Source organism: Oncorhynchus tshawytscha, linkage group LG01 (assembly GCF_018296145.1).
Source record: "Oncorhynchus tshawytscha isolate Ot180627B linkage group LG01, Otsh_v2.0, whole genome shotgun sequence".
Lineage (NCBI taxonomy): Eukaryota > Metazoa > Chordata > Actinopteri > Salmoniformes > Salmonidae > Oncorhynchus > Oncorhynchus tshawytscha.
This window is the reverse complement of record NC_056429.1, coordinates 36,170,291-36,188,893: the sequence shown is the minus strand read 5'-3', so window position 1 is coordinate 36,188,893 and position 18,603 is coordinate 36,170,291. Positions and strand designations below refer to the sequence as shown.

The window sequence follows — 18,603 nt, the reverse complement described above, 5'->3', positions numbered from 1 at the left end:
CCAGAGTTACTTCTTTTAATCAAACAATATAATGTTTATCTTTATCAAAAAATAATCTGATCGAAAATGAAATAAAAGCCTCCTTCTGTACACCTCTAATTGACAAGTACTGTTGTCACGATACCAACATTTTATAAACGATACCATACCAGGCCAAGTATCACAATACTGAGTAGTATCGCGATTCCACTGTGGAAAAAAAATCTGTGGCCTAGCATCCTGTTCGCCCTGTCCCCCGGACAGTTGTTCCCATTTTCTAAACGTTCTCTAAAAATCCAGCCACTGAAATACACTTCTACTCAATACAACACATTGAATTTAACTTCACACTGTTCAGTGTATAATACAATGATGCATAGAATGGCTGATTTCCACACATTTGCAAAGGCCCACCTGTGATTTGGCTGGAGGAATAGGAGGAATTAATATGCATGCATAATGATCTGCATGTCATTGTGTCAGTAAGGAGAAAACACTGCATGAAACCTTTACTCTTCAGACATACACTCTCCCTCCATTCCTTACACACTCTCTGTCTTCCTCACTCTCATAAACACACACACACCACTCGCTCCCACAAACACACACTGCTCCCAACTTTTAAAATGTTAGGCACCAAACAGAATTTAAGAAAGAAAGAAATAGATTTTTGATATAGTTTATATTAGGCCTATATGAATCCTGCCATTTTCCCTCTCTGACACTCAGAGCCTGCATGACAGTGAACTTGCAAAGTCTACTCAGACTGATCTGCGCTCTTAGTAACAAAGATGAAACGATATAATGTATCAACATTGCTGGCTTTGTACATTGCTCCAATGTAACAAAAGAACAAATCGAACAACAGAAGACTCATCTGGGTCTGCATCCCCACTCGCCATCACTGCAAAATTATATATATATTTTAACTGATGGAGGAATAGATGTGGATGGAGAGAAGCAGGTGAGTGAGGGCTGGTGGGGGATGCAGCTGGCTGAATACAGCTGCCACACCTGATATGCGCATGAAAGTGAAGTGAACATTATTGGACCTGCGCATACAAGAGACTAGTGGCTGTTGCTTGAATTCAATTTATAAACCAAACTGACTTTACAAAACATTTTATAACAGGCGCAAGCAAGTTCTTCAGATCGGAAGGGATGAAAAATGATGTAGTATCATATGAAACAGTACTAAGGTATTCTAAAACATTGGTATCATAAGTATCATGACGTTTTGGTACTGTGATATTACCGTGGTACCGGTATACCATGCAACACTACTGACAAGTATACAGAAATCCATGTTGATGTCGGGGACCTGGTGCGGGCATATCTCTATCTTTCTCTCTAGAGCAAAGCCTAAGCTTGTCTCCCTTAAACCTTTTACTGCAGTGGGCTAAATCAAGGTCACACAGAGTGATCCTTGGTAGTCTTAAACAAATCTACATTGAAACAAAAATATACACCTCACACATATGGTTGTGAGCTTAAAAAAATGAAGACCCCTGACCCATGTCAGATATAGAGTTGAAATGTATTCAATTTTGAGTTTGAATCCCAATAATACACTTTATATACATCACAAAAGACTGAAATATAACAAAACTGTTTGACATAGATACACTGGATTTTCGTTGTTTTTTATTTATTTTTTAATCTTTATTAATTATGAAATTATGAGCAATATTAATAACATTCCACCGATGAGGCCAAAGAGGGTGCATATGGTCAATGACTGCTGGAAAGGGCTACATGGGCTTGAAAATCTATGGCAAGACTTGAAAATGGCTGTCTAGCAATGATCAACAAGCAACTTGACAGAGCTTGAAGAATTCAAAAAATGATAATGTGAAAATATTGTACAATCCAGGTGTTCAAAGCACTTAAAGATTTACCCAGAAAGACACACCGCTGTAATTGATGTCCAAAGGTGATTCTAACATTAAGTAAATTAGACATTTCTGAATTTAATTTTCAATAAATTTGCTAAACATTTCTGAAAACATGTTTTCATTTTATCGTTATGGAGTATTGTGTGTAGATGGGTGAGAAATAAATATATTGAATCAATTGGAAATCAGGCTGTAACACAACGAAATGTGCAATAAGAGGGGTATGAACACTTTCTAAAGGAACTATATCTTAAGATGAATGCACTAACTGTAAATTGCCCTGGATAAGAGTGTCTGTTAAATGACTAAAATGTCAAATGTATATTTACTGTCAAAAAAAACTTCAGCTGTAGAAATACAATAAAAGTTGTTTCCACTATTTTCACTGCAACTCAGTAACCGGTAACTTACTAAAATACTTGTACCATACGCACATCTAAAGAAGTATTTTATAAGTTTAAATGCAATTGCAAGTGTGGCGTGCCAAGGTCATTTGCAGGATGGGCCAAAAAGTACCCAAGTGCGTTGCGATTCACAGTAATAGAAAATAGGGTTGCAAAGGGTCTGAAACGTTTCGGGAAATTTCCGGATATTTTAGATGGGAAGTTAAGTTAATTTAGCTTAAATTCATCAAAACAGTTAGCTTATAACAGTGAACCTTTTTTGTGGGATACACACAAGGAAATTCTTGGTCTTGTGGCATGTTTTGGTTAAACTATCCCCAATTCAATGGAATTGCAACCCTCTGCATGCACAGTGCACTCTTTCATCAGATGTACAGCTGATTCTCAAGATCTTGCACACTAATGAGATGCCATTGACCCCACACTACTACACTACCTGAGTCAAGGACTACATGCTTTCTGGTAAGTTTTTATTACAATATTGGGTGGGGTGAATATATTTTATACGACATACATGATTTTTTGTTAACGAGTAAATCGTAGCCTACAGCAAAGTGTGTTTAAATCATTTCTAACTTGTTAACAATTTCTGCTAGTTAGTTTTTGCTACCATGTGGGCTTTAGCTTGCTTGCTTGAGCCTGCTAACTGAGGAGTGTTAATTCACCTGTTTCCATACATATTTCATTTTAAAACAATTATCTTACAAAGGAGTTGTTTAATCTAACTGCGTAACTATTTATCTGTACATGGAATTGTATTTGGGGTTTTTTACTCTTTTTTTCTCATCTTTACTGGAAAATGCCACGGGCACTATCTGATATGTGGAGACATTTCACTGTAGCTAATGTAGACGGAAAAGCTGTGTACATTTGCAAATACTGTGCCAAATCATATGTGAAGAATGCAACAAAGATGCAGAATCATCTGGCCAAGTGCATGAAGTTCCGTTTGTGCTCACAACAAGCAACCTCTGACAAAAGTCCCTCTACCTCTGTTCGAGGTGAAAATGATGAATCAAACACCTTATCGATAGCAACAGCTCATGGTCCTCCTGGAATCAGAAGGTTTTTTGTCTCAATGGAGGAACGTAGTCAGAGAAATGCTCCGGTTGGAACGTTATTGGATATATATGATAACAACATCCTGAAGATTGATTCTCTACTTAATTTCACCAGTTTATTCGACCTGGAATATAACTTTTTGAAGTTTTCGTCTGAGTTCGCCTGGACTGGCGCCAGCGTTTGGACATGTGAACTAAACGTGCCAGCAAAAGTAGCTAATTGGACACTAGTAATGGACATTATCGAACAAAACAACGATTTATTGCGGAACTAGGATTCCTGGCACTGCATTCTGATGAAAGATCATCGAAGGTAAGGGAATATTTATGATGTAATTTCGTATTTCTGTTGACTCCAACATGGCAGAGAAATGTTGTGTACCTCTGAGCGCTGTCTCAGATTATTGCATGGTATGCTTTTTCCGTAAAGTTTTTAAAAAATCTGACACAGCGGTTGCATTAAGAACAAGTGTATCTTTAATCAAATGTAAAACATGTATCTTTCATCAAAGTTTATGATGAGTATTTCTGTTATATGACGTTGCTCTCTGTAATTACTCCGGATATTTTGGAGGCATTTCTGAACATGTCGCCAATATAAACCGAGATTTGTGGATATAAATATGCACATTATCGAACAAAACGTAAATGTATTGTGTAACATGATGTCCTATGAGTGTCATCTGATGAAGATTATCAAAGGTTAGTGATTAATTATATCTCTAATTCTGCTTTTGTGACTCTATCTTTGGCTGGGAAAAATGGCTGTGTGTTTTTTTGGATTTGGTGGTGATCTAACATAAATATATGTTGTGTTTTCACTGTAAAACATTTAAAAAATCGGACACGATGGGTAGATTAACAAGATGTTTAGCTTTCATTTGCTGTATTGGACTTGTTAATGTGTGAAAGTTAAATATTTCTCAAAAATATTTTTCAATATCCCGCGCTGCCTTTTCAGCGGAATGTTGGAGGGGTTCCGTTAGATTTTGAAAATATGCTTTACAGCGAAAGCAATCCAAGCGTTTGTATGAGTTTATCGATCACTAGACAAAACATTATGAACACCTAGCATTAAAGTAGCTTGGTCACGAAAATCAGAAAAGCAATCAAATTATTCACTTACCTTTGATGATCTTCGGATGTTTTCACTCACGAGACTCCCAGTTAAACAATAAATGACCCTTTTGTTCCATAAAGATGATTTTTATATCCAAAATACCTCCATTTGTTTGGCATGTTATGTTCCGAAATCCACAGGCTCGAGCGGTCACAACATCGCAGACGAAAATTCCAAATAGTATCCATAATGTCCACAGAAACATGTCAAACGTTTTTTATAATCATGTATGCATGCAAAACTCATGCGAACACCCAGCTATCCACTGACGCAATGTTATCTTTCTCGCTCATTTTTCAAAATAAAAAGACTGTTGACACCTTGAGGAAGCGATAGGAAAAGGAATCTGGTTGATATCCCTTTAAATGGAGCGAAGGCAGGCTATGGAACATGGAGCTTTCAGAGTAGAAGCCACTTCCTGGTTTGATTTTCCTCAGGTTTTCGCCTGCAATATCAGTTCTGTTATACTCACAGACAATATTTTGACCGTTTTGGAAACTTTAGAGTGTTTTCTATCCTAATCTGACAAGTATATGCATATTCTAGTTTCTAAACCTGAGAAATAGGCAGTTTCAAATGGGTACGTTTTTCATCCAAAAAAATCTAAATACTTCCCCCACACACACACACACACACACACACACTAGACGAGTGCCTGCCAATCAGTCCCAAATGCTTTTGACATATCCTCAGTGCAGATGTCCTCAGTGCTAAAACTAAGGGACCACTCATTCACGCTCCCAGTTCCATATCGATCCATATCATCTTTTTCTCCATCTTCCCTTCCACTTCTCAGCCCAGCAACACACACACACTTCTGTAATTCTGTCCCCCCCCCCTCCCTGTTGACTCACACACACACATAGATTAAAGGGTCTCCAAAGACAGCTCTTCAGACAAACACATTTACAAACTAATCCTATTAAACTGAGAAAAGGCTTTCTCTTCTCTTTCTCCCTCCATCCCTCTTTCTCTCTCCATCCGCTGACTGTCAATGCCAGTCAATATTAGTTTGAAAGGGCTTTCCCATCCTTCTCTCTATCCCTCTCTCTATCCATCAGTCAATACTCCTCCTTCCCTCTCTCTTTCTCTATCTCCCTTAATTCGCTAGCTGTCAGTCAAGAGCCGATCTCGGCTCCACTCAAATTCTAATTCAAACCCAAACCAGCTTTACTGCCATCATTTCCGTTCAAGATACAACCTAAAGTAGTTAATCATTGAAAAATTACAGGATGTCAGGTTTCATTTGGTCTGAAGTTTTAAGGATAACACACATTGTTTGTGGCCGCTCTGTTCTATCCCTTTCTCTCCAACCTACTCTAACTCTGTTAATACACACTTGTTTCCTTGTCTCTCTATCAGACATCTCCAGCTCATACCCTCCTCTCTTGTCCCTTTTTTTTCTCCATCACTCTCTTTTTTCTATCCATTGCTCCATCCTCCTCCCCACCCCCCGGTGTTCAGGCCATCGACTCACGGCTGTGTGTGTGTGTGTGTAAGGGTTTCCGTTATCCGGCTTTTGGCCAATAAAACAAATGAAAAGCCGATACATAAAACAGTAGATATATGTTTGGTGTTGTCGATGTTTGATGGTGTGAAACTTGGGGAATAGCTCTCAGATTAGCCAGTGCTATCATGTGGAGGAGCAGTGTTCAGCTGTAGGCCTTGTATAGTCAGCTAAGTAGTTGTAGGTCAGAAGTTTACATACACTAAGTTGACTGTGCCTTTAAACAGCTTGGAAAATTCCAGAAAATGATGTCATGGCTTTAGAAGCTTCTGATAGGCTAATTGACATCATTTGAGTCAATTGGAGGTGTACCTGCGGATGTATTTCAAGGCCAACCTTCAAACTCAGTGCCTCTTGACTCATCCAGCTGTAACGCACAGAATTCACTGGCTTGTATGTGAAGCAGTAATTGTTTAAAAACATCTCCTGCCATGTCACTGATGCGTCATGAAACAGTCTTGTTTGATGAAGTAATTGTCTGTATAATTATTTTGGCCGTTTCCCCCAGCATTTTCCCAGCCATATCTGCGGCAGCAGGAAGAATTAAGCCCTCCACAATAGTATGGGGCTTGCCTGTCCTAGCCACTGGGTAGCTTACCATATAAGATGCTTCTAGCCCCTTCTTATTAATGGTATCTGTTGCTTTTATGTCTTACTACTTGAAATACGTCTTAATTCTCGCTCAAAAAATTCATATGGCTTATTTTTCAAATTGGCATGTTTAGTTTCTAAATGTCTGCGCAAGAGAGAAGGTTTCATTGAGTTGTGAGATAGTACTTTTGCACATATTACACACGGTGGCTGAGAAAAAGCACTACTCCCAATATAAGTGAACCTCAAATCAATGACCCAAACTGCTACAGACCTAATCAAAATATATTTTATACTTGAGATTCTTCAAAGTAGCCACCTTTTACCTTGATAACAGCTTTGCACTCTGGGCATTCTCTCAACCAGCTTCATGAGGAATGCTTTTCCAACAGTCTTGAAGGAGTGGCCACATACGCTGAGCACTTGTTGGCTGGTTTTCCTTCACTCTGCGGTTCAACTCATCTCAATTGGGTTGAGGTCGGGTGATTGTGGAGCCAGGTCATCTGATGCAGCACTTCTATCACTCTTCTTGGTCAAATTGCCCTTAGCACTCTTCAATAGCTCAAAAACAAAGCCTGCCATGACTATGACAATTATATATTCTGAATCAAAATCCACGATAAAAATAAAATAAAAAATAATCACCATGACCCCATAGACTACACGACATGCCATTTAGGATAGATTCCCTTGCATGATCCACTACGTAGGCCTTCTATTCCAATGCTGCTGCCGAGAGAGAAAATATTGTGATAAACCCCATGCCATAATACTGCAGTGGAAAATATCAAGGGACAGCCAATTCAGCTCCACGCAAATACGTTGAAATTACATAATCTACTCTAGATTTCTACATCCCAATCTGGACAAACACGACACTGAGTATCCCATGCATTCACCTCATTAACTGTGACATTAGAACACTCAATTCTGCACGAGTGAGCCGGTAAGCTGTAAAGCCATGGAGGTCTCCCTCTCTCTCCCATCCCCAAGCCTCCCTCCCGCCACCGGTGGCTGATATCGAAGCACAAGTCAGAGCCAGTGAGCTTTCACTCTCTCTCTGTTTGATGAATATGCTTGAATTTGCATAAAGGTCTATGCCTGCCCATCATGATAAAAATGACAGTTGTGATTTACATACGGGTGAATGAGCCCTGCAACAGAAATTGAATAGGTATCCATTTATAATTCTGCCTGGTGGGCTTGCTGAGGGAGAGAATGGATAGGTTTGGCGCTCTGTGTCTCTTTCTGTCATCCAACATAATCTAATCTCCATTCATATAGCGAACCTCACTAAAAACACACACCAAGGCAGGTAGAGCGTGGGTAAGATTTTCTTATTTGAAGTCCCATGTAAACAGGTGTTTTTACATTTTTGGAATACCTCATACCTGGCTGAGCGAGGGGACAAATAGAAGTGTTCTAGGGTTCTAGACATGGAATCCTCGGTGTCGGGTTCCTTCTGCTCCACATTTTTTGCTAGCTCTAGCTGCCTAAAATGAGGTTTAAAAAAATGTATATTGGATATTCGGTGGATACTCGGTTTTCTCCTGTCAAAAGCTATTGAACCAAGAATGCCATGACTATAAAAGGTTTATTTTCTGAATGAGGGGTGGATGGAGAACAATCCACATCTTTAAAAAAATATATATAAAAAGCAAATTCAATCTTTGATAGCTCTCAAACAAAGTCTGCCATGACTATGAAAGTGATGTATTCTGAAACTGGGAAGTATGGTGAAAAATCCACTCCTTTTTTTTGTTTATTTTTTGGGGTGGGCCTAATTTTTTACAGATTTTTTAAATTAAATTTCTTTCTTCTGGTTTCAGTCTTCAATAGCTATTAAACAGAGCATACCATGACTTATATTATATTCTGAATAAGGGGAGGATCAAGAAAAATACATGCATTGTTTTGGTAGGATTTATTTAAAACATATTCTGCATTTCAATCTTCAATAGCTCTTAAACAAAACGTGCCATAATTATGAAAATGATATATTCTGAATCTGGGAAGGATTGGGAAAACTCCATGCCTTTAAAATACACAAGTATACATATGTTCTTCTGGATTTCAATCTTTAATACCTGTTAAACAAAGTGTGCCATGACTGAAAATAATATATTCTGAATCAAAAATCCAAGCTTTAAAAAAAAATCACGACATGCCATTTAAAATAGATTCCCCTGCATGATCCACTATGTATGATTTCTATTTTGTGGAGGCTGTGCGTTTTTTTCTGGGTAAGTCTCTATTAGCTTTGCACACCTGGATTGAACAACATTTGCACATGATTCTTTTTTAAGTTCTTCAAGCTCTATCAAGTTGATTGATAATCATTGCTAGACAGCAATTTTCAAGTCTTGCCATAGATTTTCAAGACGATTTCAGTCAAAACAGTAACTAGGCCGCTCAGGAACATTTAATATCGTCTTGGTAAGCAACTCCAGTAAATATTTGGCCTTGTTTTTAAGGTCCTGCTGAAAGGTGAATTTGTCTCAGAGTGTCTGTTGGAAAGCAGACTGAACCAGGTTTTTCTCTAGGATTTTACCTTTACTGAGCTCTATTTCTTTTCTTTTTATCAACAAAAAAAACCTAGTCCTTGCCGATGACAAGCATACCATAACATGATACAGCCACCACTATGCTTGAAAATATAAGAGTGGTACTCAGTGATGTGTTTTGTTGGATTTGCCCCAAACATAGCGCTTTGTATTCAGGACAAAAGTAAATTTTTGCAACATTTATTGCCGTTTTAATGTAGTGCCTTATTGCAAACAGGATGCATGTTTTGGAATATTTTTATTCTGTACAGGCTTCCTTCTTCTCACTCTGTCATTTCGGTTAGTATTGTGGGGTAACTACAATTTTGTTGATCCATCCTCAGTTTTCGCCTATCACCGCCATTAAACTCTGTAACTGTTTTAAAGTCGCCATTGGCCTCATGGTGAAATTCCTGAGAGGTTTCCTTCCTCTCCAGCAACTGAGTTAGGAAGGACGCCTGTATCTTTGTAGTGACTGGGTGTATTGATACACCATCCAAAGTGTCATCAAATGGATATTAATATTTTTTTTACCCATCTACCAACAGGTGCCCTTCTTTGCGAGGCATTGGAAAACCTCCCTGGTCTTTGTGGTTGAATCTGTGTTTGAAATTCACTGCTCGATTTACAGATCATTTTATGTGTGCGGTACAGACATGAGGTAGTCATTAAAAAATCATGTTAAACACTATTATTGCACACAGAGTGAGTAGATGCAACTTATTATGTGACTTTTTACTACTGAACTTATTTAGGATTGGCATATGAAAGGGGTTGAATACCTATTGACGCAAGACATTTCATTTTTTTCATTTTTAATTACGCTGAACAGAAATCTAAATGCCAACATGCAACAATTTCAAAGATTTTGCTGATACAGTTCATATAAGGAAGTCAGTCAATTGACATAAATGAATTAGGCCCTAATCTATGGATTTCACATGACTGGGCAGGGGCACACAGCCATGGGTGGGCATGGGTGGGCATAGGCCCACCCACTTGAAAGCCAGGCTCAGCCAATCAGAATGAGTTATTCTCCACAAAAGGGCTTTATTACAGACAGAAATACTCCTCAGTTTCATTCAGCTGTCCAGGTGGCTGGTCCCAGACAATCCCGCAGGTGAAGAAGCCACATGTGGAAGTCCTGGCTGGTGTGATTACACGTGGTCTGCAGTTATGAGGCCATTTGGACGTACTGCCAAATTCTCTAAAACGACATTGAAGGCGGCTTATGGTAGAGAAATTAACATTAAATTATCTGGCAACAGCTTTGGTGGACATTCCTGCAATCAGCATGTCAACTGCACGCTCCCTCAAAACCTGAGACATCTGTAGCATTGTGTTGCGTTACAAATCTGCACATTTTAGAGTGGCATTTTATTGTCCCCAGCACAAGGTGCACCAGTGTAATGATTATGCTATTTAACCAGATCCTGATATGACAAACATTCCAGGTGGATGGATTATCTTGACAAAGGATAACTGTTCACTATAAAAGATGAAAACAAATGTGTGCACATTTTAGAGAAATATGTTTTCTGTGTATATAGAACATTTCTGGGATCTTTTATTTCAGCTCATGAAACATATGACAAGCACTTCACATGTTGCATTTATTGTTTTATTCTGTGTAATTTGTCAAATATATATACAGTACCAGTCAAAGTTTGGACAACACTACTCATTCAAGAGTTTCTTTATTTAAACTATTTTCTACATTGTAGAATAATAGTGAAGACTTCAAAACTATCAAATAACACATATGGAATCATGTAGTAACCCCTAAAAAAAATTCAACAAATTTAAATATATTTTATACTTGAGATTCTTCAAAGTAGCCACCCTTTGCCTTGATGACAGCTGTTAAAAGTTCATTTGTGGAATTTCTTTGCTTCTTAATGCGATTGAGCCAATCAGTTGTGTTGTAACAAGGTAGGGGTGGTATATAGAAGATAGCCCTATTTGGAAAAAGACCAAGTCCATATTATGGCAAGAACAGCTCAAATAAGCAAAGAGAAATGACAGTTAGGTTTGCAAAGGTTCCATGAGAAGTTAAGCCCGGGAATTTGGGGAATTTTGCTTAAATTCAGCAAATAAGTTTGCTTAAAACAGTGAACCTTTTTTGTGGGATACACAAGGCAATTCTAGGTCTTGTGGCATATATTGGTTAAACTACCCCTAATTCCATAGAATTGCAACCCTCTTCATGTCACGCCCTGGTCAAAGTATTTTGTGTTTATCTTTATGTATTTGGTCAGGCCAGGGTGTGGCATGGGGTTTTGTAATTGTGGTGTGTTTGTCTTGGGGTTTTGGTGGTGGTATTGGGATTGTAGCTTAGTGGGTTGTCTAGCAAGGTCTATGGCTGTCTGGAGTGGTTCTCAATCAGAGGCAGGTGCTTATCGTTGTCTCTGATTGGGAACCATATTTAGGCAGCCATATTCTTTGAGTTTGTCGTGGGTGATTGTCCTTAGTGTCCTATGTGTACTCGTTGTTAGTTTGCACCAGATAGGCTGTTTCGGTTTCGTTTATTGTTTTTTGTAAGTTCGTGTTTTTTTTTTTTGTTATATTAAACATGGATAATCGACACGCTGCAGTTTGGTCCGACTCTCTTTCATCACCACTAGAAAACCGTTACAGAATCACCCACCACCAACGGACCAAGCGGCGTGTCAACAGGCAGGAGCAGCCGAAAAGGAGATGCTCACCAAGGATTTCTGGTCATGGGAGGAGATCTTCGACGGGAGAGGACCCTGGGCTAAACCAGGGGAGTGTAGCCGCCCAAAGGAGCAACAGGAGAAGAGGCAACAGAGGCAGCAGCAGCAGGAGCAGCAGCAGCTACAGTGGGAGAGGTTGCACCACCTGGAGTTATGGACATGGGAGGAGGAATTGGACGGTAAAGGACCCTGGAATGAGCCTGAGATTATTGTCGCCCCAAAGCCGAGCTGGAGGCAGCAAAAGCAGAGAGGCGGCATTATGAGGAGCTAGCACGGCAGAGCGGATGGAAGCCCGAGAGTCAGCCCCAAAATTTCTTGGGGGGCTTACAGGGAGTATGGCTATGCCAGGTAGGAGACCTGCGCAAACTCCCTGTGCTTACCGGGGGCTGGAGAGACCGGGCAGGCACCGTGTTATGCTGTGGAGCGCACGGTGTCTCCAGTGCGGGTGCACAGCCCGGTTCGGTATATTCCAGCTCCTCGTATCGGCCGGGCTAGAGTGGGCATCGAGCCAGGTAAGGTTGGGCAGGCTCGGTGCTCAAGAGCTCCAGTGCGCCTGCACGGTCCGGTCTATCCAGTACCACCTCCACACCCCAGCCCTCCGGTAGCAGCTCCCCGCACCAGGCTTCCTGTGCGTGTCCTCGATCCAGTACCACCAGTTCCAGCACCACGCACCAGGCCTTCAGTGTGCCTCGCCTGTTCAGCGCAGCCAGCGCTTTCTCCTCTCCTGCGCTGCTGGAGTCTCCCGCCTGTTTAACGCAGCCAGAGCCTTCCTCCTCTACAGCGCTGCCGGAGCCTCCCGCCTGTTCAGCGCAGCCAGAGCCTTTCTCCTCTACAGCGCTGCCGGAGCCTCCCGCCTGTTTAGCGCAGCCAGAGCCTTTCTCCTCTCCTGCGCTGCCGGAGTCTCACGCCTATCTAGCGCTGTTAGAGCTTTCCTCATCTCCAGCGCTGCCGGAGTCTTCCGCCTGTTTAGCGCAGCCAGAGCCTTCCTCCGACACAGCGCTGCAGGAGTCTCCCGCCTGTTCAGCGCAGCCAGAGCTGCCAGTCTGCATGAAGCAGCCAGAGCTGTCAGTCTGCATGGAGCAGTCAGAGCTGTCAGTCTGCATGGAGCAGTCAGAGCTGTCAGTCTGCATGGAGCAGTCAGAGCTGTCAGTCTGCATGGAGCAGCCAGAGCTGTCAGTCTACATGAAGCAGCCCGAGCTGCCAGTCTGCATGAAGCAGCCAGTCTACATGGAGCAGCCAGAGCTGTCAGTCTACATGAAGCAGCCCGAGCTGCCAGTCTGCATGAAGCAGCCAGTCTACATGGAGCAGCCAGAGCTGTCAGTCCGCATGGAGCAGCCAGAGCTGTCAGTCCGCATGGAGCAGCCAGAGCTGTCAGTCTGCATGGAGCAGCCAGAGCTGTCAGTCCGCATGGAGCAGCCAGAGCTGTCAGTCTACAGGAAGCAGCCCGAGCTGCCAGTCTGCATGAAGCAGCCAGTCTACATAGAGCAGCCAGAGCTGCCAGTCTGCATGAAGCAGCCAGAGCTGTCAGTCTGCATGGAGCAGTCAGAGCTGTCAGTCTGCATGGAGGAGCCAGAGCTGTCAGTCTACATGAAGCAGCCCGAGCTGCCAGTCTGCATGAAGCAGTCAGTCTACATGGAGCAGCCAGAGCTGTCAGTCCGCATGGAGCAGCCAGAGCTGTCAGTCTACATGAAGCAGCCCGAGCTGCCAGTCTGCATGAAGCAGCCAGTCTACATGGAGCAGCCAGAGCTGTCAGTCTGCATGAAGCAGCCAGAGCTGTCAGTCTGCATGGAGCAGCCAGTCTGCATGGAGCTGTCAGTCTGCACGGAGCTGTCAGTCTGCACGGAGCTGTCAGTCTGCACGGAGCTGTCAGTCTGTAAGGAGCTGCCAGTCTGCAAGGAGCTGCCAGTCTGCAAGGAGCTGCCAGTCAGCACGGAGCCGCCAGAGCGGTCAGTCTGTAAGAAGCCGCCAGAGCTGTCAGCCTATATGGAGCAGAGTAGCTAGTGCCGCCAGTCTGCCCAGCGCCGCCAGTGCCCCCAGTCTGCCCAGCATCGCCAGTCTGCCCAGCGCCATCAGTCTGCCCAGCATCGCCAGTCTGCCCAGCATCGCCAGTCTGCCCAGCATCGCCAGTCTGCCCAGCATCGCCAGTCTGCCCAGCACCGCCAGTCTGCCCAGCGTCGTTCAGTCTGCCCAGCGTCGTCAGTCTGCCCAGCACCGCCAGTCTGCCCAGCGTCGCCAGTCTGCCCAGCGTCGCCAGTCTGCCCGGCGCCGCCAGTCTGCCCGGCGCCGCCAGTCTGCCCGGCGCCGCCGGTCTGCCCAGCATCGCTAGTCTGCCAGACTCTTCCAGATCTGCCAGTCAGCCAGACTCTTCCAGATCTGCCAGTCAACCAGACTCTTCCAGATCTGCCAGTCAACCAGACTCTTCCAGATCTGCCAGTCAACCAGACTCTTCCAGATCTGCCAGTCAACCAGACTCTTCCAGATCTGCCAGTCAACCAGACTCTTCCAGATCTGCCAGTCAACCAGACTCTTCCAGATCTGCCAGTCAGCCAGGATCTGCCAGTCAGCCAGGATCTGCTGAAACCACCAGCCAGCCAGGAGCTGGTAGATCTATCTACCTGCCTGAGCTTCCTCTCACTCCTGAGCTTCCTCTCACTCCTGAGCTTCCTCTCACTCCTGAGCTTCCTCTCACTCCTGAGCTTCCTCTCACTCCTGAGCTTTCTCTCACTCCTGAGCTTTCTCTCACTCCTGAGCTTTCTCTCACTCCTGAGCTTTCTCTCACTCCAAAGCTTCCCCTCAGTCCCGAGCTGCCTCGGTCCCGAGCTGTCCTTCAGTCCCGATCTGTTCCTCAGTCCAGTGGGGTTCTGGGTGAGGACTACTAGGCCATGGTCGGCGGCGAGGGTGGACTATCCAGGGACGAAGGGAGAGGGGACTAAGACATTAAAGGAGTGGGGTCCACGCCCCGCGCCGGAGCCGCCACCATGGACAGACGCCCACCCGGACCCTCCCTATTGTTTTGAGGTGCGTTCGGGAGTCCGCACCTTAGGGGGTTCTGTCACGCCCTGGTCAAAGTATTTTGTGTTTATCTTTATGTATTTGGTCAGGCCAGGGTGTGGCATGGGGTTTTTGTAATTGTGGTGTGTTTGTCTTGGGGTTTTGGTGGTGGTATTGGGATTGTAGCTTAGTGGGTTGTCTAGCAAGGTCTATGGCTGTCTGGAGTGGTTCTCAATCAGAGGCAGGTGCTTATCGTTGTCTCTGATTGGGAACCATATTTAGGCAGCCATATTCTTTGAGTTTGTCGTGGGTGATTGTCCTTAGTGTCCTATGTGTACTCGTTGTTAGTTTGCACCAGATAGGCTGTTTCGGTTTCGTTTATTGTTTTTTGTAAGTTCGTGTTTTTTTGTTATATTAAACATGGATCGCAATCGACACGCTGCAGTTTGGTCCGACTCTCTTTCATCACCACTAGAAAACCGTTACACTTCATGCACAGTGCATTCTTCCATCACATATACAGTGGGGCAAAAAAGTATTTAGTCAGCCACCAATTGTACAAGTTCTCCTACTTAAAAAGATGAGAGAGGCCTGTAATTTTCATCATAGGTACACTTCAACTATGACAGACAAAATGAGAAGAAAAAAAATCACATTGTAGGATTTTTAATGAATTTATTTGCAAATTATGGTTGTGTGTTGGAAGACCAACCCATGTCGTAAACTCCGGCATAAAGAGAGTCATTTGCTATTGAAGTTTTATTCCGGAAGGAGCTACGCATTTTACGCACAGCGTTGTTTTGGTAAACGCGCAGATTCAGCTGTTGATATATATAAATCAGTACGGCGACTAAGTCAGGGAAAGCTAAATCTAAATATATAGATGTACACACAATTTTAGAAGAAATTGATCGGAAAAGTGAGACAGAGATTGTTGTAGGATGATTCATTTAGCGATTCCCAAGTGGAGGAATAATTTTTGAACGGAGAGGACACCGTTGTAGCCACTGTGTATAATCTGTAACGGTGCCTGCAGAAGAGGAACAATGTCACCGTTTTGGACTGGTAAATTCTTCTCATGCTAATGCCCTTGTTTGAAATTAATAATATAAAATATTATTTGTGATATTTTTTTTATTTTAGAAGCAATATATAAAAATGTAATGTAATGAAATGTGATGAAATGATGTGATGAAATGTGTCCGCCGCCCCACCCCAACCCACATGAAATAGCCTATTTGAGGCTGTTGAGGGGAGGGCAGGCCCACAACAATGGCCAAAGTGAAATGGAGACAGTAGATATAGCTGGTCTGTTGTAATATAATAAAGACAATAGATCTAGCTGGTCTGTCATAATATAATAGAGACGGTAGATCTAGCTGAAATGTCATAATATAAAAGAGACAGTAGATCTAGCAGGTCTATAATAATATATTCAACCTTATGTTTCCTGTACTCTATTTATATATATATCTGTTTATTATACCTCAGCAGCACAATATTGTGTAGAGCTTTGGCAAAGTGGGTGGGGTTATATCCTTCCTGTTTGGCCCTGTCCGGGGGTATCATCGGATGGGGCCACAGTGTCTCCTGACCCCTCCTGTCTCAGCCTCCAGTATTTATGCTGCAGTAGTTTATGTGTCGGGGGGCTAGGGTCAGTTTGTTATATCTGGAGTACTTCTTCTGTCTTATCCGGTGTCCTGTGGGAATTTAAGTATGCTCTCTCTAATTCTCTCTTTCTCTCTCTAGGAGGACCTGAGCCCTAGGACCATGCATCAGGACTACCTGGCATGATGACTCCTTGCTGTCCCCAGTCCACCTGGCCTTGCTGCTGTTCCAGTTTCAACTGTTCTGCCTGCGGCTATGGAACCATAAACTGTTCATATTTACTCTTGAGGTGATGTCCTGTTGCATCCTCTACAACCACTGTGATTATTATTATTTGACCCTGCTTGTCATCTATGAACGTTTGAAAATCTCGGCCATGTTCTGTTATAATCTCCACTCGGCACAGCCAGAAGAGGACTGGCCACCCCTCATAGCCTGGTTCCTCTCTAGGTTTCTTCCTAGGTTTTGGCCTTTCTAGGGAGTTCTTCCTAGCCACCGTGCTTCTACACCTGCATTGCTTGCTGTGTGGCTATTTTGAAGAATCTAAAATATATTTTGATTTGTTTAATACTTTTTCAGTTACTACATGATTCCATATGTTCTTTCATAGTTGTGATGTCTTCACTATTATTCTACAATGTAGAAAATAGTTTTAAAAAATTTAGAAAACCCCTTGAATGAGTAGGTGCATCCAAACGTTTGACTGGTACTGTATATATAATTCTACTGACTTTAATTCCATTCCACTTTTTCCACTTTGATTATGGGTTATTGTGTGTAGGCCAGGGACAAGAAAATCTCTATTCAACCCATTTTAAATTCAAGCTGTAATGCAAAACAAATGTGGAAAAGCATTGTCAATTCTGAATCAGGGGAGGATGAAGATAAGTCCATGTCCTTTTTTCTGTAGAATTTGTATTTGGGGGGGGGATTCTACATTTCTTAAACAACAAAGCATAGGATGATCAGGATTCTTCCGATTATATCATTTCCATAGTCATAGGTTGTTGAAAATTAAAAACAGATTTGGGATTTCAAAGGTGTGGCTTGTTCTCCATCCACCCCTTCTTCAGATTATACATATGTTCATAGTCATGGCATGCTTGGTTCAATAGCGTTTGACAAGATAAAACCGAATAACCACCGAATATCCAATATAAAACACATTTTACCACGGTGCTGCCTCCATCACGTCTCGGGGTGGCTGACTAGACATCGAAATGCTGAAATTTGGATAGCTAGCCCTGCATAAATACCCATCATATCGGTGTAATAACAAACCCATAAATGCGTAATAACACAATTTTCACTAGCTATGGTTTCAGATAAAGCATATCAAAGTCAAAACAGCCTGTGGGTGCTTGTGTTGCCAGATGAGATGCAAGGCTGAAGGAAAAGACAGGTGCATTCAATCACAGGGATGCAACACCCTCACACAGAAACAGATGCTGCTCGTGCCGTTGGATCCTGAGTTACACACACCGAAGGGATTGACAGAAAAAGTCATCGAGTTACCCGGTAAAGATGACAACGGGAGTAACATTAAGTTACCACATAAACGAATAAACTGACCGAGAGTCAAGATAGCTCAAATCATTGCCCGGTAACGTTAGCTAGCGAAGAAAAACTACCAGCTATCCTGGCTAAACTCGCCAACGAAGAAGCATCGCTACGAAATACATTTCCTTGGATACACCAGCGATGTTAGAATATAAATAGTTTGGCTTACCTCTCTGCCATTTTTCCGGTCACTCCCAATTAAATTCCGTTAGTAATAATCCACACAACGTTACCCATGTTGCCGAAATCGCTGTCGCCGCAGTCAGCGAACTGGTCGCACTCTCCTGGATAGAATATCATGCACGCACTCTCTCCTACAACGAATTGCTTGCATCCCGGGTTCTCCGTCACTGACCTGACGTCACGCAGTTTCAACATAGAGCGCATGAACTGCATTTCCATAGCAGCACAGTAACGCCATGATCCCGAGCATAGAAATTAATATTAGAATGCACCAACAACAAACCCCAACAACATCTGTGCCATAAAGGTCGAGACCTCTTGGCAGCTATAGTGTTCACCCCTCCCAACAAAATACAAAATTAATTCATTTAACTTTCATCCATAGGCCGACTACTGCAAGTAGCCTAGTGGTTATAGCGTTGGGGCAGTAACCATGAAGGTTGCTAG

At 42.7% G+C, this 18,603-nt stretch overlaps 1 protein-coding gene across 1 annotated transcript in view; it reads right to left on the bottom strand.

Annotated features, from left to right (window-relative positions):
* Nucleotides 1-18,306, bottom strand: part of LOC112250035 (rho GTPase-activating protein 39-like) — a 147,628-nt gene extending 129,322 nt beyond the window's left edge. The window contains 1 exon segment of the mRNA XM_042327949.1: nucleotides 18,143-18,306. Coding sequence (XP_042183883.1) covers nucleotides 18,143-18,153 — 11 coding nt within the window. The 5' untranslated portion in view covers nucleotides 18,154-18,306.
* Nucleotides 18,307-18,603: the final 297 nt, after the last annotated feature.